This window comes from Pristis pectinata, chromosome 7 (assembly GCF_009764475.1).
Source record: "Pristis pectinata isolate sPriPec2 chromosome 7, sPriPec2.1.pri, whole genome shotgun sequence".
In the NCBI taxonomy this organism is placed as follows: domain Eukaryota; kingdom Metazoa; phylum Chordata; class Chondrichthyes; order Rhinopristiformes; family Pristidae; genus Pristis; species Pristis pectinata.
In genome coordinates this window covers 96,816,915-96,843,073 of record NC_067411.1, presented here as the reverse complement: position 1 = coordinate 96,843,073, position 26,159 = coordinate 96,816,915, and the positions used below count along the sequence as shown (strand labels likewise).

General features: G+C 38.8%; 1 protein-coding gene across 1 annotated transcript in view; it reads left to right on the top strand.

Moving 5' to 3' along the window:
- adgrv1 (adhesion G protein-coupled receptor V1) overlaps positions 1 to 26,159 on the top strand; it is a 249,447-nt gene that overhangs the window by 107,233 nt on the left and 116,055 nt on the right. Inside the window, exons 33-42 of the mRNA XM_052020663.1 lie at positions 158 to 969; positions 1,621 to 1,830; positions 7,669 to 7,799; positions 10,951 to 11,050; positions 12,744 to 12,923; positions 15,916 to 16,079; positions 18,504 to 18,597; positions 19,135 to 19,213; positions 20,548 to 20,686; positions 25,485 to 25,766. Of these exons, the coding sequence (XP_051876623.1) occupies positions 158 to 969; positions 1,621 to 1,830; positions 7,669 to 7,799; positions 10,951 to 11,050; positions 12,744 to 12,923; positions 15,916 to 16,079; positions 18,504 to 18,597; positions 19,135 to 19,213; positions 20,548 to 20,686; positions 25,485 to 25,766 (2,191 nt within the window). The remainder of the gene's footprint in view (positions 1 to 157; positions 970 to 1,620; positions 1,831 to 7,668; positions 7,800 to 10,950; positions 11,051 to 12,743; positions 12,924 to 15,915; positions 16,080 to 18,503; positions 18,598 to 19,134; positions 19,214 to 20,547; positions 20,687 to 25,484; positions 25,767 to 26,159) is intronic.

The window sequence follows — 26,159 nt, the reverse complement described above, 5'->3', positions numbered from 1 at the left end:
GCCAGCATTAATGTAATAATGCTTTTCTCTTGACACTTATTTGTACTGTAACTGAATATTTGGTTTGAAGTGTGGATCAATAACTAGATACAATGAGTGAATGTGGTCTCTGTTCATGTTTTCTGATAGTGTTTTACTGTGTTTGCTTTCCATGTAGTGGAGGCCATTTTGGGCAACTGCGATTATTTTACAGCACCTCTAAGATTGATTTTGTGGACCTTCTGATAAAAGAAGGACAAGACCTGCTCTCTTATTATGAATCCCCAGTTCTTGGAATTGCAGATGGACAACCTATATTCCAGCTGAATGTTTCTCTGGAGATGGATGCTTTACGTGCCTGTGCAGCTTCTTGTCTCAAAGAACAAGCTTGCTTAGCTTTCTCATTCAGTAATACCTCTGGGCAGGCCAATTGTTCCTGGATAATTTCATCATCTGACATATTGGCCCCCAGCATAGAATTCACAACATATCGCAAGAACAGTTCCAGTGTGTCCGCCTTGCTGAGAACTCAGGCCACAGCTGGCTTTGACTATGAGCCAGTCTCTGGACAATGGGCAATCATGCATGAAGGAAATGAATTTGCTAATCTATCAGTTTTAATTCAAACTGACACAATACCAGAACGCGATGAAAAATTTGCCATTTTGCTTTTAAATGTGGAACTGCTGAATGAAAAGGTCACTCTGGAAAACCAGCCTACAGTTGGCCAACCAAACATCTCAACTATTATCATAGCCATGAATGGAGATGCATTCGGCATCTTTCTGCTTTATGCTGTAAACATTAATGCCTCAGACAAAGGAAGTTACCTTGAAGTAAGAGAAGAAACTCAGCTGACAGTGCAGCTAGTTGTAGACAGGAGTGGTGGAAGTCTTGGTGAGGTGACTGTGGAGTGGAGTGTGGTTGGTGGCACAGCTACAAAAAACATCGATTTCATTGGTGATGGTGAAATATTAACATTTGCAGAAGGTAGGATAGATGTGTCCGCGTAAACGCTTCTCTGAAAATAAGCATTTTATTTGTGTAGGTGTTATAAATACTTAAAGATTCTGATTCAACTGCTTGTCATATTAAATACAAAATGGGCAATGTTTAACATGAAGTATATTTTTTATGTATATTTCTTTATCTTTGATCACTGAGTGGGATTGTAACTTTTTATTTTTGCCCAGTAAATTGCAGATTGTTTCTTTGTGATTTGCATTCCTAATCTGGGTCTTTAAATCCATAAATTTTATTTGGATATTTTTAATTTTTTATTTTACAGAACTAAACCAGGACATTAGGGCCAATGGGTCTCTGCCACTGCTTTTGCTCCACATGGGAGGAGACTCAAGTGGAACAAACACCTGACCAACACCAACATGTCCTTCTTTACCTTTCACCCTTGCAGAAGTAACTATAAAAAGTAGCAATCAGAATATATTTTGCACCAGAGGCTATTTACAAGCTGTTCTAATTCAGCTTCTCCAATACAAAAAAAAACTTTTTACAGATGTGCACTGTATCTGGAAAGAAAACTGCAAATTCAAAGAAAGGACAGACTTTAAATTGTACTTCAATACTAAAGAGCAAAAGAGAGAGAAACTTCATTTCAATTTCTCTGCATTTCTCTTGCAGGTGAGAATAAGAGAATTGTCACATTAATAATCATAGATGATGAAGAACCAGAAGACAATGAAACCATTTTCGTCCGTTTGACACATACTGAAGGTGGCAGTCGTATTCTGCCCAGCTCCAACACTGTCACTGTAGTCATTCTAGCCAACGATTATGTTGCAGGAGTGATTAGTTTTCAGGCATCCTCACGATCAGTCACTGGACGGGAAGGTGGGTTTCTGTGTTTAATGACAACACTCCTAATAATCATCATCAATTTTAACAGTGCCACAGCATTTCTTTCTGCCTGACTTTCATATATTAGCCATGATATATTTTTTTTATTTACCTTACAAGAAGAATGTTGGAGGATAGAATAAATAACCAAGATTCTATATCTATGTAAAACAGTTAATTTTGTGACAATTATTTTTATTTTATCCTCCTGGTACTGTAATAGGATAAAATGAATAGTGCTATCAGATTTGAAAATCGTCTTCACCATTCTATGAACTGCAGTATATTTTGCAAATGATGAGAAAACTGAGGATGATCACATCCAGGATAAGCCTGAAGTGACAATAATCGTGCACCAAGATATAGCTGAAAGCGATCCAGGGTGTTACTACTTTTAATCTGCTTTGGACTAGCTGCTATATAACATCGGCACCAAGCAACAGGATACCTTTTCCTTAATGGCCAGTTGGAAATTGGAAATTGAGGAGATATTAGTATCTGTTTTATTATACAACATTTTGACAGGAAGAAATTACTTTCTTAAGGAACAATCCATGACTTTCTTTTTTGGATTTTTGTCCAGGTGCTTATACATTCTCCTGTCAAGAGATTATTATAAATCATGTTTGACAAACATATTTTGAGTTCCTAAATCATGTCCTTGAATATTGTTGCTTTAATTATGTACAAGTGTTTGTTGTTGCTCAAGATTTCTCAAGAATATTGTGGTGGTGATAATTAGTTTTTAAACATGATTTATAATATGTAGGAATGCTGAGGGAGCCATCCATAATTGTCATTTTTCCAGAAGTATATTTATAATTCTTTCTGCCAACTATAAAAGAAGGAATAAACTAGTAGTAATACTTGTGTAAAAATGATGAAATTATTACAGATGGCTCTTTTAAATCTTCTTTTGAAAGCCCTTAGTGATGTGGATTGTCCTGATATTTTATGTGGTGTGTCTCTGCATTAATGTTTCTGGTTTGCCTGTCAAGGTTGGAGCTGAAGCTCAACTCTGATTGGTCAAAAAGAACCATCAATGTTGGTTAATTCTCAAAGTGTATTGGCTTTTAAATAGTTGTTAAAGAAATATTAATTACTGCAGTTCTCTCTTTAATTCTAAAGAAATCTACATCTATAATGAATTGTCAATTTCACCTATACCAAGATCCACAGATAATTATTGGATGGCTGTAGTGGCGGAGGAGGGATTTAGTGATCAGAAGACTCCAAAAAAAAACAGGAATAACAGTGATGAATTTCAGTGCTGTTGTTCTTCTAACTTGAAAGTAATCACAATCTGATACAGCTTGGCATAGTTAGTTGACCCAAGTGTAAGATTCGTGAAGTAAATCTGGACTTAGTTTCTAACTTCATTATAGTTACCTTCCAGTTATATCATCATTCTTCGGATGAGGTGACCAGTGACGTCCTCTGCCTTTTCAGATGCTGTGGTAAACATTTAAAAACCTGTGGAATTATTTAAATAAGTACTTGGCAATTTTCCAGTGTCCTGCCCCATTTCCATTGGTATGATAATTACAGTACAGAATGTTTTTGCTGTCACTTACATGGCAACATATCACACACTGAAAACAATCATTGTGCAGCACTGGTAGAATAGAATAAATTCTATATAATGTAAATATTATTAAGAAAGATAAATTTTCCACAATATACTGTAAATTATTTCAATAGAATTTCATTTTCAAGACATATTGGTTGTTGAAAACTATTTCAAAGAGTAAAATGTTCCTGTGGAAGTATATTTTGCAAATTCCATTGAATTAAATGGTCAAACAGTTGTAAAAATTATGTCTATGATTTGTGATTGTTATCTTGGAGGGAGAGGCTACTTGGAGCATACTGTAAAGTCAGCATTTTTCTGCCTGACTTGTAACATTTAGTGTTGTGTTTCAACATCCATATTTGAAATGTGTGGATTCTTTTCTGTGATTGGTTGGGTTATATTTAAAAGCCAATGCAATACTGTGTGTACTGGCAATGCAATGCTGTTTGAAGAAGTTTATAATCCCAATTCTTAATACAATAAGAAATCATGATTATGTAATTGCAATACTTTGGGAAATTTATAAACTTTATAGTTATGAATGCAATGTTTGATATGTAAATGTAAACACCAGTAGGTTTACTTATTTCCTGCAGAATTACAGGTAGCTTAGTTCAGCTTTTTTCAAAACATTTTAATATATTTCAGGTATATTTTTCACATTCTGTTAGCCTAATTATAATGTCACTCTTAATGTTTTGGTTAGCTATCTTAGATTGATTTTTCTTTAAAATTGTAAAATATTTTTTCTAGATTTTTTGACAAAAAATATTTTCAGCTGCAACATTCAATGTATTTTTTTCTCTATTAATAAATGGCTGCTCTTTGGTTTAATGGTTTTTATCCAAATTTATTTTTAATGAATGTTTTTTGCCAGTGAAACCAATTTGCCTTCCAATTTTGTGATTGTTCAAACCCTTTCTTATTTTTTTTGCATAAAATCAATGTTTAACATTTACATAACCCTTGGCTTTTCAGGTAGATGCAGCTGTATAAATTTTGCTGCATGCTTTTCACATAGTTATGCAATGCCAATAGCTTTAGCATGCACTTTTATAACATAATAATGTAGTTGGTACATACGGCATGCCAATTTGCCATTGTAGAACTCAGCAAAAATACCTTAGATTAAAAAGACTGAATAATTCAAACTACTTGTGTGTTGTCCTATGGTTTAACTTTGTAAGTTAAACTGCAGTGAAGTTGATTGCATGTATCATTGCATGAGCTGTCGGATTTATTTTTCGTTCTTTGGGAAGAAAAGAACTGCCATGAGTAAAAGTATTTCAGATTATAATGCTTCAAAATTCATGGCAAAATATCATATTTAGTGTTTGGAGTTCAACAACAAACCATGAGTACTGAGAGTTATTACTGACACAAATATTTGAAACATTTAGTGTTTCCTTGGTTGTTCTCTTTCGTGCATGTTTTACGCAGTTGATTTGTTGAATTGTATTTGCAATAAGGAGTGTAGTTCAGCTGTATTTGGAAAAGTTTGGATCACTTTCTATTCTGCATGCATGCATATGAGTGAATACCAGCAATAATTGAGCAAAGTCAAATACAAAATTTTACAATTAGGACATGAATTACTAAATCCTGTTTTCAGTAAAGATGATATGTTCCTCTTTACCATTTTGCTTTAATCTCATCTCCTTGCTCTACACTTCTTTAGTTTTCCTCAGCTCTGCCTTCTATTCTCTGAAATCCTTCTTGTCTACTGCAAATATATTCATGACTGCTTTCCTCCTCCTCCACACTGACTGAATTCTCATTGAAGATTTGGCCAGAAACTGGTGAAGTAGAAAATCAGCCATGATCTAATTGAATCCCAGAGCAGGCTTGAAGAAATGAATGGGTTTACTCCTATCATTGTGTGCTTATGTTCTCATTTGCAGTGATATTGATATTTATCGTAACTCCCCTTGTTCTCTTGTACGTTCATTGACCATCTTTCCTCTCCATGAATGCACTTCAATCCATAATTTATGACCACTTGTTGATCTTTATAGAATGTTCACATGCATCTTCTAAAAACTGTAACTATTCCAAGTATTTTATATGACCTTGTAAATGATTATTTAGGAACTTTATTAAAAATTCTATCCATAGCTATATCAATTCATTGGCCATTGCTGCTCAAACTTTGTAAATGCTTTTGTAAATTGGAATTGGTTTATTATTGTCACATGTACCGAAGTACAGTGAAAAACTTGTCTTGCATATCATTTACAGATCAATTAATTACAATAGTGCATTGAGGTAGTACAAGGTAAAACAATAACAGAATGCAGAGTAAAGTGTCACAGCTACAGAGTAAGTGCAGTGCAGCTAGACAATAAGGTGCAAGATGAACAATAGAATACTTTCCCAATTCCCTTGTGACTTCTGTTTGAAGGGAGTACAAATTTAAGAGAATTCTGTTGCACTGCAGATATGAATTTTAACTCTCCCTCCTTTTAAACATAATTCTAACCTGAGGGCATGGCCATCTTGAACTTATCATTTGGACACAGATGCTGAAATTTACTGGGTCGCCAACAAAAGACATGTAGAAATTTAGAGTTTTTGAAGAGACACTTTAAGTGCATATATGATAGGCATGTGCACACCTTTGTAATAGGCCTAATAATTATTGGAGGAGGGAGACCTGTCCTTCTGCTGGTCCTCCAGCCTTCTGCACACCTCTGGCACCAATTAATCCTTGATATCAACATCCAGCCTACAGTGGAGTGAGTGTGGGAATTGACAATTTTTATATAAATGATGATCTTGCACTACTTTGTGCCAACCACTCTGTGGGTTTTAAGTTGGAGAGAGACAAAATGCATCATAAAGTTACGTCAGCCAGATTCTCACAGTGTGGTTGCCAGCCAGATTTAAATATAAGTATATGCATGGACTTTTGCAGCCTGGAAGTTGGAAGATAAAAAAAGTAAATAAAACAAATGTGAAGGTGGAGTACAAGGTTAATGACAGGATTCTTAGCAGTGTGGAGGAACAGAGGGATCTTGGGGTCCACGTCCATAGATCCCTCAAGGTTGCCACGCAGGTCGATAGGGTTGTTAAGAAGGCGTATGGAGTGTTGGCCTTCATTAGTTGGGATATTGAGTTCAAGAGCCGCGAGGTAATGTTGCAGCTCTATAGAACTCTGGTCAGACTACACTTGGAGTATTGTGTTCAGTTCTGGTTGCTTCATTATAGAAAGGATGTGGAAGCTTTAGAGAGGGTGTAGAGGAGATTTACCAGGATGTTGCCTGGATTGGAGAGCATGTCCTATGTGGATAGGTTGAGTGAGCTAGGGCTTTTCTCTTTGTAGAGAAGGGGGATGAGAGGTGACTTGATAGAGGTGTACAAGATAATAAGAGGCATAGATCGAGTGGACAGTCAGAGACTTTTTCCCAGGGTGACAAATTTTTCCCAGGCTAACACGAGGGTACATAATTTTAAGGTGATTGGAGGAAGGTATAAAGGGGATGTCAGGGGTAAGTTGTTTTACAGAGAGTGATGGGTGCGTGGAACGCGCTGCCGGCAGAGGTTGTGGGGGCAGATACATTAGAGACATTTAAGAGACTCTTAGGTAGACACATGAATGATAGAAAAATAGGGGGCTATGTGGGAGGGAAGGGTTAGATAGATCCTAGAGCAAGATTAAATGTCGGCATGACATTGTGGGCAGAAGGGCCTGTACTGCGCTGTAGTGTTCTATGTTCTATGGAATGCAGTGATGCAGACTTTATGTCCATCCCTCATTGCCTGTATTTTGAGACTTTAGAGTCTGAAGCACAAACTGTTGTACTGACTTATTATGCTGATTGTGTTTAAAAAAGGTTGGAAAATAGTCACTTTTGTTCAAATCTGCAGAGTACAGTTGAAACCTTGGATAAAATGGGATTAAAAAAGAGTCATTAATTATCTACTACTATACATTTATTTAATCTTATCCTATAGAAACCTACTGTAAATACAAAAAAATTCTCCCAGACATTGGTATTTGGAAAGAAGTGCTTTTCTTACTTGATTTAATCTTAAATATTCTGAATTGGTACATTTGCTAAATGTATGCTGAACATTTATGGACTGCAAGGTCTAGGAAATACTTGCTTACGTGGTTTTCATTTTAGCTGCGTACTTTTTTTTGCATGATGTGTTTGATTAATTAGATGAATGAATGACGCATGTCTGATAAATCCACAGCTTCCTGCTGGGAGGAAATGGGTTGAATGTTCAACTTGGTTCTGATTTGTAATTTTCAGGAGAATCTTTGCTACTCTGGATTGAGAGAAGTTCCCCAGGAAGTGGAAACATTACAGCTGACTGGGAGATTAATGGGCGACACGTTCAGCAAAACTTTGTGGATACTGGAGGGACCCTTTTTCTCTCTGAGGTAAATAATAAACATGCTCTGTGAAATTTACTGAACAGTTATTTCCTTCCATCAGTTGATGGGCACTCCTGTTATATGGAACAAAGAACTACAGATACTGAAAATCCAAACCAAAAGAGAAAATGCTGGAAGTTGTCAGCAGATCAGGTAGCATCAGTGGGGAGAGAAGCTTTTACAGATTTAGGATTTTTCATTGTATCTGAGAAAGCGAGAAGACAAGCATGTTTTGAGTTGCAGGGAGGGAAGAGCTGGAGAGAACAGAGAGAATTTATGTGACAGAGGGCAGAATGACGTTGTCAAGATAACAATTAGAACAAAATGTTACAGAAACGGGTAGAAACATCATGAATTGAAAAAGAAAGGCACACGTACATCTTGAAGAAGGAAAAAAGATGAATCTGATTCTTTTTGATAAATTATAGACAATAACAGAAAACGCCTGAAATACTTGGCAGTCAGGCAGCATCTGTGGAAAGAGAAATTAAGTTAATATTTCAAAGTCTTGTCAGAACTCCTGACCTGCTGAATGTTCCAGCATTTTCAGGTTTTGTTTCAGATTTCCAACATTTGCAGTTCTTTGATTCTGATAAATTTATAGTATTTCTCATTTACTTTAATATGTCTTGGAACCTTGCAGCCTAATGGCATGAATATTGAATTCTCCTACTTTAGGTAATCCCCACCCCCCTTCCCCCCGCTTCCTCACGATTCCCCCCCCCCCCCCCCCAGCATGCTGCTTCTCTTCCCTTTCCTAGTCTCCTTTTTACCTCTCACCTTACCTTTGACCCATCCCCCGGTGGATCTGCTCTCCCCTCCTCCCCCACACCTGCCTATCACTATCTCTTACCTGCATCTACCTATCACCTCCCTGTGCCCACCCCGCCTCCCCTCTTTTGTCCACCTATCACTTCTCTACTTTTCCCTCCTATATATTGGGCTTCCCCTTTTCCTATCTTCAGTCCTGAAGAAGGGCCCCGAACTAAAACGTTGACCGCCTGCTTTTCTCCATGGATGCTGCCTGGCCTGCTGAGTTCCTCCAGCATCATTGTGTTTTTCATTTACTTTAATGTGCATCTAGTTATAATTGCTAAACGTAATTATATTTCTGCATTTAATTGATGCATAATTATCTTTATGAACAAAAATATGAAAATGGACCTTTTTGAATACTAGCCATGGTCATATTTTAACTCCTGTTCAGAAATGTAAAAATAAAGACATGATGTGGTTTATGGTAGTTTAGATATTGTGCACAAGACTAGAATTGCTGAAGAACTGAAGAACACTAGAATCATTTCTCTTTCTTGCAATCTGTGGAACTGAATTTAATTCAATTAGTTACTTCACGGGATGCACCAGGAAACAATGACCTCTGAAGGTGCAATTTTCTTGTTTAAAATCTACTGTTTCACCAACACACTTCAGGAGAGGGATCTTTCCACTCCTTGGTGGCCTGTGACTAGCCTCCTTGAAACTAAACTCTTATACTATGTAGTTGTCTTTGAAACCTATCTGGACTTGTCTTGCAGTTCAGGGCAACAAGGGATTGGAAAGGGTACTTGATGTGACTTTGTCTCCGTTGGAGGGAGTGCATTCAGATTGGAGGGCTGTGACAAGCGGTGTCCCACAAGGATCGGTTCTGGGACCTCTGTTTTTTGTGATTTTTATTAATGACTTGGATGAGGGGGTAGAAGGGTGGGTTGGTAAGTTTGCAGATGACACAAAGATTGGTGATGTTGTGGATAATGTGGAGGAGTGTTGAAGCTTGCAGAGGGACATTGATAGGATGCAGAGCTGGGCTGAGAAGTGGCAGATGGAGTTCAATCCGGAGAAGTGTGAGGTGGTACACTTTGGAAGGACAAACTCCAAGGCAGAGTACAAAGTTAATGGCAGGATCCTGGGTAGTGTGGAGGAGCAGAGGGATCTGGGGGTCCATATCCACAGATCACTGAAAGTTGCCTCACAGGTGGATAGGGTAGTTAAGAAAGCTTATCGGATGTTAAGATTCATAAGTCGTGGGATCGAGTTTAAGAGCCGCGAAGTAATGATGCAGCTCTACAAAACTCTGGTTAGACCACACTTAGAGTACTTTGTCCTGTTCTGGACACCTCATTATAGGAAGGATGTGGAAGCGTTGGAAAGGGTGCAGAGGAGATTTACCAGGATGCTGCCTGGTTTAGAGAGTATGCATTATGAGGAGAGACTAAGGGAGCTAGGGCTTTACTCTTTGGAGAGAAGGAGGATGAGAGGAGACATGATAGAGTTGTACAAAATATTAAGAGGAATAGATAGAGTAGACAGCCAGCGCCTCTTTCCCAGGGCACCAATGCTCAATACATGAGGGCATGGTTTTAAAGTAATGGGTGGGAAGTTCAAAGGAGATATCAGAGGGAGGTTTTTTACCCAGAGAGTGGTTGGGGCATGGAATGCGCTGCCTGGGGCGGTGGTGGAGGCAGGTACATTGGTCAAATTCAAGAGATTACTAGATAAGCATACGGAGGGATTTAGAATAGAGGGATATGTGGGAGGAAGGGGTTAGATAGTCTTAGGCAAGGTTTAAAGGTCGGCACAACATTGTGGGCCAAAGGGCCTGTATTGTGCTGTACTGTTCTATGAAACTAATATGATATCAAGGAATACAGAAAAATACTTGGGAAGCAGTGTTTCTAATTTTGTTGTCGTGTACTATCTCCATGGGAAAGAAAACAACATTGCATAATAATTGTTATCCTTGCAATTTTGCAATTAGTTTCAATGGAACTTGTCCTAAAAGTTAAAGAAAAATACTGGTAACATGCTGTACATTTATTGACATTTGTGTCATGAAAATACATGTTAATATTTTCGACATTGACTCTGACTTGAAGTTCTAACATGTGATATCCTTTTGAAATATTAACTTGCCTATTGCCTTTTCAGTGACGATGTATTCCGAGCATTTTCTGTTTGTACTTTAAATTTCTGATACTTCCTCACTTCTCTTTAGTCTGTCGTGCACATTACCATTACACCTGTATTGCAAGTTTAATTTTTTTTCGAATTGATCTGCTGTTTTCATGTTGGTCTGATCTGAACCCATAATTTTCTGTTAATGTTTCTGCTGTGTTTTCTGTTGGTTCTAATTACATCTGTGATCCATGTAACCTTGCAGGGTGTTCTAAATACATCCCTTCTGGTCCACATACTCGATGACGGCATCCCTGAAGAAAAGGAAGAATACAGAATTATTTTGTCAAATGTCAGAACTCAAGGTAATGTGTCATAAGTTATTTTTGTGACAATGACAATGAAGCCGTTGGATGGTGAGAATGCATAAGGAAATGAGGAAAATAAAAAAAAACTGCAGGTGGTGGACGTTGGAAATAAAATTGGAAAATGCAGGAAACAGTCACTAGGTCAGGCAGCATCCACAGAAAGAGAAATGGAGTTAATGTTTGAGGTTGTAAAACCTTCAGGTGGGACATGCTGATGCTGCCTGGTCAAAGTCAAGTTTATTGTCATATGCACAAGTCCATGTATCCACAAGTGCAATGAAAAACTTGCAGCAGCATCACAGGCACATAGCATCAGATAAGCTGCATTCGCAAGAAAAACATCAATTAAACATAAATTATACACAATTTTTACCAGAAAGAACACAATTTGAACAAATTGTCCATTTTAGTGTAAAGTGATCAAAGTGTTCATAGTGTTGCAAACTGTAGGGATTAGGCATTTGCCGGTTGGTTCAAGAACCGAATGGTTGAAGAGAAGTAGCTGTCCTTGAACCTGGTAGTGTGGGACTTCAGGCTTCTGTACCTCCTGTCCGATGGTAGCTGCAAACAGATGGCATGTCCCAGATGGCAGGGATCTTTGATGGTAGATGTTACCTTCTTGAGGCAGCGCCTCCTGTAGATACTACCGATGATGGGAGGGATGTCGCCGTGATGTATTGGGCAGAGTCCATTATTCTCTGCAGCTTCTTATGTTCCTGTGCATTCAAATTGCCATACCAGACCATGATGCAACCAGGTCTGCAGAGTGCTTCCCACATTTTATGACCCATTGTAAATATCTGCCTCAATGAGGTTGAGTTATAAGAGAATTAGGGGAATATAAACAAGATGGGATGAATTTTCCCCTCAAGTGTACCCAGTGGGCAGGCACGGTGGTGTAGCGATTAGCATGGCGCTATTACAGCGCCAGCGACCCAGGTTCAATTCCCGCCGCTGTTGTGAGGAGTTTGTACGTTCTTCCTGTGTCTTTGTGGGTTTCCTCCGGGTGCTCCGGTTTCCTCCCACATTCCAAAGACTTACACGTTAGGAAGTTGTGGGCACGCTATGTTGGCGCCGGAAGCGTGGCGACACTTGCGGGCTGCCCCCAGAACATCCTACGCCAAAGGTGCATTTCACTGTGTGTTTCGATGTACATGTGACAAATAAAGATATCTTGTCTTATCTTAATGACATTTATTCACACTGAAGAGTGGTTTGTGTCTGAATTGAGGTGGCTTGCTGTATCCAAAGTTGAGAGACATTCCCTAACTATGCTAACTGGGAGTCATTACAAAATTGAGCAGCCTAACCAGATTCCAAACTGAAGGAAACTTGTTTTAGTTGGTGGGGTGTGGAGGGGTTGGTGATGGAGATGATGATGATGTTTGGAATTTGGAGAGCTGGCCGGCAGTTGTCCCAACTCCCATACTCAGTACCCTGACCGATAAAGACCAGCCTGTCAAACAGCTTCTTCACCACCCTGTCTACCTGTAATGCCACTTACAGGGAACTCTGTACTTGTACTCCTAGGTCCCTCTGTACATAGTTGGAAGTTTCTAAGTCCTATGGTAGCAATCTAATGACATTAATTAACTTCTGCATGATTTCTTGAACTATAATAGTTTGCGGTGATGGTTAACTTGTGTTTTCAAGAAAAGTAAAAAAAGTTTCTTTTTCTCTCCTTTGGCAGGCATTCCCCCAACAGGTGCAGCTGCTCTTGACAGCCAGGGATACAAAGCCATTCTTACAGTGGAAGCCAGTGATGACCCACATGGCATAGTGACATTTGCTCTGTCATCTCGCTCTGTTTCAGTTGAGGAAGGCAACAAAGCCATTCATCTCTTTATCAGTAGGGAATTTGGATCCCTAGGTAACATATTGATTGGAGCAAACATTCAATTAAGCATTGGTTTTCTCCATCAAAAGCAAAAAAAAAAACAAGCTGCTGATGGAACTCAGTGGGTCAGATAGCAATCATTGGAGAAAAATGGACAGTCAACTGGCAGTCCAGTTAACCCAATGTGTTGACTGTCCATTTTCCTCCACCACTACTGCCTGACCCACTGAGTTCCCCCAGCAGCTCGTTTTTTGCTCCATATTCCGGCATCTTCAGTCTCTTGAGCCTCCTGGTTGGCTTTGTTTTCTGTTGTGAATTAGCCAAACATATATTTTATCAAGTAAACTGTACACAAGGAGTCAAACTTTGCAGCGGGGTTTTAGCACACTATAAATGGCAATGCATTTCCACTTTAATGATTGTGTGATTATTTTGCATGTTAGTAACATTTAAATTCTAGAGAGTAGATGTATAAAACACATGGAGATAATAGAAGTAAACTACCAAGAATTTCTACTTGTCAATAAACCTAATACAAATCCCATTAAAGGATTATCTGAAGGAAGATTTAGTTCTTGTAATCTCTGAAACTATGCAGCACAGCAATAGAACAACATAATATATTCACTGAAATTCTTGCTACTACATTAGGCATTACTTTAAAAGGACTAATTATGTGAGCATTTACATCATTGTAAATGGAATTCTATTTCGTATTTGCCGGCTAATATCCCCACTGTATAACTTCAAATGGCCTTTTGTAACTTTGAATATGAAAAGCTAACATACTAAATTTGAGCCTGGTAATATTGATAGCAAATGAAGGCTTCAAGATATCTGACTGAATTTATTGAAGTTAAGAAAGAAACCAGTTATTTTATGTAAGCACTTAAGTGCAGAAATTCAATGTTTCTGTCAGTGTTTTTACCCCAGAAAACATATTCTTTTAATGTAGGCTGCATAGTGGAGTGGCTGAGGGGATTTAGAAACTATGATGGTAATTTTGATTTTGAATGATATTTAAAAATAGCTAACATCAAACTGCCATCCATTAGAGTGATACAGCAATACAGCACAGATACAGGCCCTTCGGCCCAACAAGTCCATTCTATTCCAATTTTTGTTTCCATTGAAATAACGGTAGGCTTACAAACGTGAGAAAGAATATGAAAAATCTGAGGAACAGTATTAACCTGCACTTGGAAAGGTAGGGATTAATCAAAGATGGGAGGCATGGCTTTGTTAGAGGAAGATCCTATCTTCACCAATTTGCTTGAATTCTTTGAACAGCTACAATAATATATTGATGAGGATAGTGTGGTCGATGTAGTCTAGATGAACTTGTCAAAGACTTTAATGAAGACTTTGACAAGTTTCCACATAGGAAGCTGGTCCAAAAGGTTGGAGCTTATGGGATCCAAAGCAACTTGACATATTGGATCCAAAATTGGCTTGATAGTAGGAGCCAAAGGGTAATGATGGAGGGTTGTTTTTATGATTGGAAGGCTGTGACCACTGGTGTGCCACAGGCGTCGATGCTGGAACCCTTACATTTCAATATGTACACTACACTAATGATTTGGACGTGAACATGGGGGTATGTTTGCGGATGACATGAAAAATAGTGGTGTTGATGTTAATAGGATAGTCCAAGGCTAAAGGAAGATATTGATCAGTTGGTAAGATGGCCAGAGCAATGGCAGATGGAATTTATTCCTGATGAGTGCCAGGTATTGAACTTTGGGAATACTAGTAATAGTAATGAATGGTAAGGTCTTAGGGAGTATCGAGGAACAGAGAGACTTTGAAGTACAGATTCATGGATCCCTAAAGTTGAAAGCACAGATAGGTGATGAAGAGAACATTTGAGATACTTGTCTTCATTAGCTGGAGCATAAAATTTAAGAGCAGGGAGGTTATGCTGTAACTTCATAAATCATTGTTTAGGCCTCGGCTAAGGTACTGTGTGCAATTCCAGTTGCCATACCAGAGGCAGGATGTGATTGCACCAGAGAGGATGCAGAGGCAATTTACCTGAATGTTGCATGGGAAGGAGCGTTTCAGCTATGAGGAGAGACTCGTTAGGCTGGGTGTTGTTTCCCTTGGAGTAGAGGAGGCTGAGGGGGGAATCTGATGATATATACAAAATTATGAGGGGTATAGATAGGGCAGGCAATAGAAAGCTTATTCTCATAACGGTGCTGTCTGAAACTAGAGGACATAGGTTTAAGATGTGGTGTAAGGGGGTGTAGAGGGAATCTGAGGAAGAATTTTTCACTCAGGGTAGGGTGGTGGTGGTTGGAATCTGGAACACATTGAGGAGGGGACAGACGCAGAGATTTTCACAACATTTAAGTAGTATCAGAATGAACACATGAAACATCAAGGTTTAGAAGACTACAGATCAAAGTTCAGGTAAATGAGATTAGTACAGATACATATTTGATTGTCAACATGGACGTGGTGGGCCATAGAGTCTGTTTCTGTGCTGTACAATCCTACAGCTGCTCAGCTGGCTCATCTGAGCCTGCCCATTTTGCCCTGATTTAACTTTCACACACTATGACCATACCCTTCCCAACCTTTCCCTTCTGACCCAGGACAATTTTATGGGGCAAAAGAAACAATAAGAGTCCATTGTGTGGAAATTCATCCCCAGTCAGGGTACTAGAGGTATGATAAACTGCTGTTGTTCGTTGTACTCTGACACCTGAATCATTTCATTTACATCCATTGTATAAATTTTTTTAGTCCAGGTGTAACAAATGACAAGACCCTGGAGAGTATTGAGGAGCAGAGAGAACTCGTAGTACTAGTCAGGGATGAATTTTTAAGGCCTTGTGTCAATTTAAAACAAAAAGGGATGAAGAATTGCTTTCTGACATCTAAAGGCATCAAGCAAGTTCCATCAATTTCCCTAGTGTCAGTCCTTGCATTATTGTGGTTGTATGTTCCTTAAAGATAGAGATTGCAATTACATCTTCTATGATTCCTCCTTGATGGCATGTTTTCTTTTGTTCTGCAGGTGCCATTAACATCACATTTGAGACAGTTCAAGGGTCGTTGCTGCCTCTGAACCAAACTGAACAGTCCCTGGCTGAGTCTGGTCTCGATTTTCTGCTCATGTCTGGTTTCGTTATTATGGAGGAGGGTGAAGCCACCACAACTATAAATGTCACAATTTTAGAGGTGAATCAAAACTCTTTCTGGAGAGTTTGTTTCGTAATTTGCAAACTATGTGACTAGTTTAACTGTGCCTTCTGCAGCATCGGTGTGCTTTTTACTTTTAATTATTCATTGATGGGAGGTGGACGTTATTGGCAATGTTGGCATTGATTGTCTGCTAGAATTGTGCCTGAATTAAAAAGCTAGTTAAGTTTCAACCACATTGGTGGGTCTCTAGTCATACGAGTATCAGACTGGGTAAGAATGGCAGATTTCATAGTCAAAGGACTTGGATGTTTCTTTTATGAAAATCTGGTAGATTCCTGGTTATTGTACTGAGGCTTATTCAGTGACTTGAAATTAAATTCCCCTACTCTAATGGTGGGATTCCTATTCCTGTCTCTTGATTAATGGTCTGAAACTCTGGCTGCTATTTCAGCAACTTAACTGATCTGCTGCTAACCTCTTTTTATCATCCCAAAAGATAAATATAGTGACTTGTGTACTAAAATTATATTGGGTGTGAATAAAATCGTCATAAAAATTAGGTGAACACAATTATGTTAGAAGGTTACACAGCTGTGATATGGAGAATTGAGACCTTAATGAGACAAGAAGATGGGGATGAGGATTTTAAATCATTGTTTTAAACAGATCAACCAGTTACCTCAGGAACAAAGCCAGATTTAAGCAACCTGTATCATACCCAAATCTGCATTGAACTCCCACCAATATCAACAATGTCTCTTAAAACTAACTTTTTTGAGGTTTTAATGTGATAATGTACAAAATATTGATGTGAAATGTCATTCACTGTAGCTTTGAGATTTTAGTTTTTTTTAATCCTTTGGTTAGATTCTCAGAGGAAATAAAAGTGCGGATAAAAGGGAAAAATAAGTTTGTCCACTAAACCAGTCCCACTGTTTCAATATGCACCTTGCACCTACTGAATTTGCATCCTCTGCAGAGAAAATAAATCTTAGAAAAATATCAGGGACAAAATGCTGGGAAATATTCCCTAAAAACTTTTTCACACAGATAACTTCAAAAATACTGTGCTGATTCCAAACGATCCAAAATAAAATTTGAGCCCATGTTTGAAGACGAGATTTATTTTGAGATCTTTCTGAAGGAATTAATTCAGTTCCAGGAGGCTACAATATCTAGGAGACGTGCATACCAATACATGGCCTTCCTTCTGTGCATTGCTTGGCCATTTGCAGCCTTGAATCCTTTTGAATGCTTTCGTTGAATCTGCATAATCCAGCAAAATGTTTCATAAGTTCACTCCTTTAACGGGGTTGCATGAAAAAAGTTATTTTTTTGTCTCTAGGACTACAAGTGTGAAATTGTCATATCCACTGATACTCTCATTCACTCTTGTTGGTTAGGAGGGGTGACAATGCTGGTCTGAATAGATTGCTGTGGGATGGAATCAAGGGCATCACATTAAGGACAGAGTCATGGTTGCAGAGGTCTTCAAAGTATTTCTTCCAGCCGGATTCGTGCTTCTCTGTCCCCAGTGAATTCACTCCCATTCTTGGCTCTGGTCCATGACTGCTCAAAGTGGAGAAGGAAATGATATTGAGAATCTCAAGGCCATGTATTGAGAGAACATAGAAAGCCCTGTGCAAGCAGTGGAGGGAGCACAACACCACATAAAAACCATCTGCTTGCCTCATCAGTCTTCTCCCACCCTATGTGTGGCAGAGTGTGTGCTTCCCATTAGCCACCTCAGAACCCACAAAACTGAAATGGAAGTAAGTCATTCTTGACCCAGAGGAACTGCCTCAGAAGAGGACAAAAACTGCATCTGTACCTTAGTTGTTGGATGTAAATGAGAGCACAGTAGCTTGATCTCTCAGTTGAATTTTTGGTCTGGCAATGAATGGAATCCCCCTGTCTGCCACTTTTTGAAGCATCGCCCAAGCAAAATACAGGCGATCCCCATGTTGCAGCTGTTTGGGTAATGGAAATTCGCTCTTGCAGAATTCACAAATCACTACCCAAAAATTTGAGATATGGAATAAAATTCACTTTCACAGAATTTAGGTGGAAAAAATGAAGTAAATAAATACAATTTTTTTCTCAACTCGTGTTTCTTGACGCATGTGCAGATGATGTGCAGATGTGCAGATGATGTGGTTCTGTGTTACAGAAAATCTCGATATGGTCCGTTTCCTAGGAACCCAACCCTCATTATGTAGGGGTCACCTGTATTGACTTGTGTTTCTTTCACAAGCATCTTTTTGTAGCACCTCATTTTAAGTCAAGTTAGCAAACCTATAATTTCCCAGTTATTAAATATCATCAGATCACAGGGTTCATGTTACTAAAAATTTTTGTTCTGTTTTTATGATTTAGAAGATAGTATATATTTTGAGATACATCAGACTTTAGGGGAGATGTGTATTTGCTTTTGTTGTAAAGAAATGTATATTTTTGCAGGACGAAATTCCTGAATTGCAGGAGCTCTTTCTTGTGAATTTAACGTTTGTGAAGCTCATCCAATCTGATTCAAGTATTTTCCCCCCTCGATTGGGTGCGTATTTTGTGTTTATATACGTACATTGTTTTTTGTTTTTAATATCATAATTGTGAATCCTCAGTCCATTGAGATTTTTAATATGTGTCGATGCTCTCGCTTTCTCTGAGGCCTTCTACAGTAACCTGGCATCATATTTTGACCGTGGTTTTATGCGGCTGTTGTGTTCTAGATTTGTTCCTAATGTTACCACCTCCTGTTTGTCTTGGAATTGGATTCATTCTGTCAACCTGTGCTCCCTGGAGGCTTTCTCCTCTGTTAATTTAGGTTATTTGATTCTTTGATAGTAAAATGCCCTCTTATATCTGCTCTACCCTAGTTTACCTCCTTGCTATTTCCTGATCTTCACCAGTCCACCACAAAACTCAAACTTGCTGCTGTTTGTCCTTTCAGATGTACTTAAGGTCTTACTCTGTGTCCAAATTCATCTCCCATTTTCCTTACCAGCTGTCTCCAGCCTTCTTTCTTCATGTACATTTTTCACACGTTTTTTTTAAATTCATTCAGTTACTTGCTTTCGGTTTTAATTTTCAGATGCAGCAGGTCAGGTCTCTCAGATAATTATTAATGCAAATGATGGTGTGAAGGGAATTATTCAATGGCAAAGCATTAAGTAAGTGTGCATTCTCTTAAGTAAAGTTGTTAAGTTTTTTTTCTTGTCACATGTATCAAGGTACAGTGAAAAGCTTTGTTTTGCATGTCATGCATCATTTCAATACAATAGTGCACTGAGGAAGTTAGTACAAGGGGAAACGATAACAAAATGCAGAATAAAGTGTTACAATTACAGAGAAATTGCACTGCAGGCTGACAATAAGGTGCAAGGTCACAATGAGATAGATTGGAAGGTCAAGAGTCCATCTTGTCATACTAGAGGCTGTTCAATAGTCTTCTAACAGCGGGATAGAAGCTGTCCTTGAGCCTGGTGGAATGTACTTTCAGGCTTTTGTATCTTCTACAATAAAGTTATTTTTACTTTGGAATGTTGTTGCATTCCTTACTATATATTTGTTTAATTTGTAACTTTTAAGTTAATTTCATAATTGAACATAATTGTTTCATTTGAAGTTTCTAATTGTGTAGTATATTGGATAATGAAAAGTCTCAACATGAAAAGTCTTCCTTATATTTGACACTGAGAGGGTTTCTTGAAGTTACCCTATATCCAATAAACTAACAATCACAGATAGAACATGAGTGTTAAAATACTTGAATTGAGAAAAGGACTCTAGCCCAACTCCATTCCACACACCATATCACCTCTCAGATTCCAACCTCCATAATTTTTAATCATACCAATTCATAAAGATGAGCAGTGTCATGTGTGGAATAATATTGGTTAAATTCTGAAGATTTAATTAAATCAATAGTTGCATAGGAACTAAATTATTTAGTAAAAGTGAAAGAAATTGCTTGCTACGCATCACTGTCTGTTCCTGTGATTGGATTTTACAATTTAAAGCCACTCAGCTGTTGTCTATTTAATTCCAAAAGCCAAGACAAAACTTAATTTGAAACATTTTAGCTGCATTGGTGCGGTTAAATTACTTAAATTCAATTGTCATTCAAGCACTCAGTTTCTTGAACTGCCTTATTGGAACACTTGTTACCTTGCAGATAAGGACGGGCACGGTAGTGCAGCAGTTAGCGTAATGCTATTACAGCGCCAGCAACCCGGGTTCAATTTGGCTACTGTCTGTAAGGTGTTTGTACGTTCTCCCCTTGTCTGCGTGGGTTTCCTCCGGGTGCTCCGGTTTCCTCCCACATTCCAAAGATGAACAGGTTAGGAAGTTGTGGGCATGCTATGTTGGCGCTGGAAATGTGGCGACACTTGCGGGCTGCCCCCAGAACACTACGCAAAAGTTGCATTTCACTGTGTGTTTCGATGTACATGTGACTAATAAAGATATCTTATCTTATAAGTTTTTACTTTGCTTTCTCTTCAAGTTTGGAGGTGAATGAAACCACAGAAAATCTCACCTTGGTGATTTATCGAGATAGGGGCACATATGGGAATGTATCACTGTTTTGCTATCCCCAGAATTTGAAAGCACAACTTGGATTGGACTTCAATGTGCAACCAATGGTGAGTTGTAATTTTAAAATAAATTTCCAAAATGTTGGAAATGAATAATTAATTTCGCAGGATTTTAGGGTATTTGTTCTGTCCTGCACCTGTAGTATTTGCTGCGGCCAGAAGCACTGGGGTTAGGGGTGTGAGTGTAGGAAGAGGGGAGAAAGTGAGAGAGAAGCATTGCTTGAAACTTCTTGCATTCACAATGGTTTCTGTTTGTGTGTAAAATTTATTGAAGCTTCAGGCTGGTTTTCATATTAAGTTCAGTGGTAAAATCCTGGATTGTAATTTCTGCATTTGAAATGGCTGAATACAGGTTTAAATCGAAATTTAGTTTATTTATATCCCAATAACTTGTATCCTTGCATTTTTACCTTGTTGTATGCTGCTTTAAGTATCAATTTTATTGCTATGTTTGGGCAGTTCAAATGTAAACTTTCAGCCAGTTAGATTTGAATACTAACTAAACTTGTTTTTCTCCACCCATAATGGTGTTCTAGCATTGGGCCAATATTAATTTACATCAGTCTATATTTACAAAATCTTTCATCTAATGGATTGGTCTCTGTTACAGCAAATTCACATCATAATGATCCAAAAGAGTTATCTTAGGTTATTTGCATTCACACCTCAACCATAGGCACTCACCGGCCACAGTTCGTGCCACAAAAAAATGCATTGCATTTACTTGTCAACTCTATTCTGACAACACATTTAAACCATCGAGAAGGCAAAGGCATGAAAATGTAACCACCTGTAGATTCCTCTCCAAGTCACACACCATCCAGTCTCTTGAAATTCTTCACTGTTCCTTCACCGTTTCTATTGCTAAATCCTGGAACTCCCTACCCAACAACATTGGGAGAGTAATTTCACAAGGAAGGCTGTAGCAGTTCAAGGAGGTGGGTCACTACAGTCTTTTAAGCTTTATTTATACATTATTTATACGGCCCTTTTTGGCCCAACAAGCCTGCGCCACCCAATTACACCCATGTTAACCTACTAACCCGTACGTCTTTGGAATGTGGGAGGAAACCCAAGCAGTCACGGGGAGAACGAACAAACTGCTTACAGGCAGTGGTGGGAATCGAACCCCGATCGCCGGCGCTGTTTAAAGCGTTACGCTAACCGCTACACTACCACGCCTCCCCTTCTTAAAGTTAATAAGTGATGGGTAATGAACGATGGGTAATATATGTCAGCCACACATTGACATCATTATTATCTGAAAATGTCCGTGATATCCAATCTTTGTGGTACATTATTTTCCTTGATGTTACAGATCATATATTTTGGTGAAGGAGAAAGATATAAAAATGTGGAGGTTTCAATCTATGACGACGATATTCCAGAAGGGGATGAGAAATTCCAGATGATTCTCACTAATCCCTCTTTCGGATTAGAATTAGGGGAAAGAACCACAGGTAACATAATGAATATTTGTTTAGAAAGTAACTCGGGACTGTGGTTTGTTTTTTGTAGGACCGGCCAAGAACAAATGTTTTACCCTTTAAGTGTGTGTGTCAGGATTATAATTTGTTTTGCGGTTGGAAGAATAAATGGAATGGTTTACCTGACCTGCAAATAAGAAAGCAATGTGAGCAGGTAGATGGGGGCAGAAGTAATAAAGGTAGTGTATGTGAAAGAATGGAAAGATACCCAAGGGAAACTTTCTGGAGAAGATGACTGGATTTAAAATTAGGAAGATAGTAAAAGTGATTAAACATGCGAGAGAAAAAAAAAACAGAATAGGGGTTTAAAAGTGATTTGGGGTTCATTCTGCACCCATTTTGTTGCAGTAAAGATCATTGCAGCCCTAATTTGTTCCCCCCTTGCTCCTTTTAGGAATACCGGTTATGTCAGTTAGTTTGCAATTCCTGACTTTATACTCACAAAAAAAAAATTGCTGGAGGAACTCAGCGGGTCGGGCAGCACCTATGGAGGGAAATGAACAGTCGACGTTTTGGGCCGAGACCCTTCATCAGGACTTGGAAGAAAGAGGGCAGAAGCCAGAATAAAAAGGTGGGGGGAGCACGAGCTGGAGGGTTTTAGGTGGATCCAGGTGAGGGGGGAAGTGGGAACAATGTGAGAGACTGGGAGGTGATAGTGGAAGATGCAAAGGGCTGAAGAAGATGGAATCTGATGGGAGAGGACAGTAGACCATGGAATAAAGGGAAGGAGGTGGGAACCAGAGGGAGGAAGGTGTGGGTGAGAGGCAGGTCATGAGGGCAGGGGAGGGGAAAGAGAAGGGGTAAGGGGGCAGAGGGATAGGGGAAAACAAAGGGGAGGGCAGGGAACAGAGGGGAGTGGTTACCAGAATTTAGAGAAATCGATGCATGATGGCTTTATTCTGTTTTTAACAGTTGACTGACACTGTTTCAGATTCCAGGTGATGGAAGAAGGAGCAGAATAGTTGTACAATGATAGCAGAGAAAAAATATTCAACTTAACATGTTAAAAGGGTAGAAGAGCCCAAAAAATCATGTCAAACACTGAGACACTAGGAGTGTCTTTACTTTATTTCATTTACACAGCACTGTAACAGGCCCTTCCAGCCCAATGAGCCCGCGCCACCCATTTTAAACCCATGTTAACCTACCCGTACGTCTTTGGAATGTGGGAGAAAACTGGAGCACCCGGAGGAAACCCACGCAGACACGGGGAGAACGTACAAACTCCTTACAGACAGTGACGGGAATTGAACCCCGATCGCTGGTGCTGTAATAGTGTCGCGCTATCCGCTAACGCTACCGTGCCGTACCGATGTCTGAGTATAGGAACTGTATGAGTGAAATTGAAAGGGAAATCAGGAATAGCAAAGCGAGGATGTGAAAAACTATTGGAAAGCAAGATCAAAGAAAGTCCAATGTTGTAAGCACATGAAGGACAAGAAGATAACTCAGGAAAGAATGGGGTCCATTAGGATTGAAAGGTAAGCTAGTTATGGAGATGCGGGATGTGGATAATCTCCTTAATGAATATTTTACAACTGTCTTCACAATTTTGTGAGGATGATACCAAAGTAGTTAAGACAAAAGAATATGAAGTATTAGATAGGGTTAAAGTAGAGAAAGTATTAAGATGTTTGCACTGTTGTCAAAATAGACAGGAATCTAATAACTGAAGGCCAGTTAACTTAACATCAGTGATGAAGAAATTATTTAGAATATATTTTAATGGATAGTATAACCCTTCATTTAGGAAGTCTGATCGGTGACGGTCAGTCTTTCTCCCCAGGGTAGGGAAGTCTAAAACTAGCAGGCATAGGTTGAAGGTGAAAGGGGAAGATGTAAAGTGGAACATTTTTCACAGAGGGTGGTGTGCGTATGGAACAAACTGCCAGAGGAGGTGGTAGAGGCAGGTACCAGTACTAAATCTAAAAGACATTTGGAAAGGTTTAGAGGGAAATGGGCCAAACGCAAATGGGATGAGTGTAGATGGGCATCTTGATCACCGTGGACGAGTTGGGGCAAAGAGCCTGTTTCCATGTTGTATAACTCCATGAATATCTCTGATAGTCTGCATCAGTTTGTTACGGGAAGAATGTATCTGACTAACAATGAAGTTTTTTGAGAAGAGAGCAAGGAGACCTTGATGGAGTTCAGTGCATTTGATGCTCTGAATGGATTTCAGCAAGGCTTTTGACAAGGTCAAACGTGGTAACCTGGTAAATAAAGTAAAAGTCCATGGTATCCAAGGCAGATTGGATTCAGTACTGCCATTGTGGCAGGAAAGAAGGAACTAATAGCTGGTTGGTGTTTTTGTGACGGGAAGTTTGTTACCTGAGGGGGTCCACAGGGCTCAGTACTCAATCCCTTGCTTCTAGTAGTAAGTATTTATGACTTAAACCTAAATGTAGGGTGCATGATCGAGTCTGAAAATGATACAAAAACCATGAGGAGGAAAGCCTTATAGGGCAGGAAGATGTAGGTAATCTGGTCATTTGGGCAGAAAAAAATAGCAAATGGAATTCAATCCGGGAAGGCTGCAACAAGGCAATGGAATGTACAGTCAATGGGAAGATATTGAGGAATAAAAGGAGTATATGATCACAAATCCTTAAAGATGGCAAGGCAGATCAATGAAGTGGTTAAAATGCAGAGTAGATGTTTTCCATTATTAGCCAAGGCATAGAATATAACAGTATGAGGGTTATGCCAAAACTGTAGAAAATGTAATTGATGGAAGGATTAGAGAATCAGAATCAGGTTTATTATCACTGACATATGACGTGAAATTTGTTGTTTTGCAGCAGCAGTACAGTGCAAGACATAAAATTATCATAAATTACAGAAGTAAATAAATAGTGCAAAACAAAGGGTAGTGTTCATGGGTTCATGGACCATTCAGAAATCTGATGGCAGAGGGGAAGAAGCTGTTCCTGAATCGTTGAGTGTGGGTCCTTCTCCCCGATGGTAGTAACGAGAAGCTGCATGAAAAGTTGCAAAGCAGAAATCCTTATCATATTTAAACAATACTTGAATATGGACAAGGGATGTGACCTGCAGGGTTTCGATCAAGAGCTGAAAGGCAGAATTAGATCAGGAGCTCTTTTTCAACAAGCACAGACAGAATGGACTGAATGACATTCGGTGTCAATTTTTTTTTCTGATTCAATTAATTGACAGTTTCTATGTAGAAATTGAGCATTCTTTTTCATCATGTCTAATTAATGGAAGTTGGAAATACACAGGAAAATTAATTTGTTAGATATGGTTTGGTGAAACATCTGCATATCCTGAGATCACTTGAAGATTATGCCAAAATATTTTGAGGAAGATTTTTTACCCATTGGCGTTTCTGCTTACAGAATGCTATTGTTATTACAGCCACAGTGACCATCGCTGCCAATGATGATGGACATGGGATTCTGTCGTTTAACAACACAGAGCACTTTTTCCTTAAGGAGCCAACTGCCCTTGGTGTATCAGAGAGTGTTGCTGCACTGCATATTATACGAGACCCACCACAAGGGACATTCGGAATAGTCTCTGTTCAGTATGTTGTCACAAGTGTGAATGGATCGGATCCTTTACTGGACTTAACACCGACACAAGGTCTTATTGTATTGGAAGATGGTATAAAAAAGAAGGTAAATTACTCTTGAAAATATTTAAAGTATTCTTGGCCAAAATAATAGTCGTGTAACTTTGAGATAATTCATGGAAGGATTAGAGGGTAACTTAGAAAAGACAATTTGTGGGTAATGTTGTTATACACACAATATAAATGTTCACATTGCTATGCAGCAGTGATGTTAAACAGATTTTTAAAAAAATCAAACTGAAATTGAAGCTCTGATCTAACCAATATTTTGCAAACAGTGTATTTCCAGTACAGTATGGAAGGAGGTGTTGCTGGTTCGGGGCTAGGATGGGTCAAGTGGAGCAATCATATTTTAGATTTTGATTAGTAACAGAAAAGAACAGGAAACAATCAAGTGCAAACAAACAGTTGAAGGAGGGTCAATTTTAACAGTTTGAAA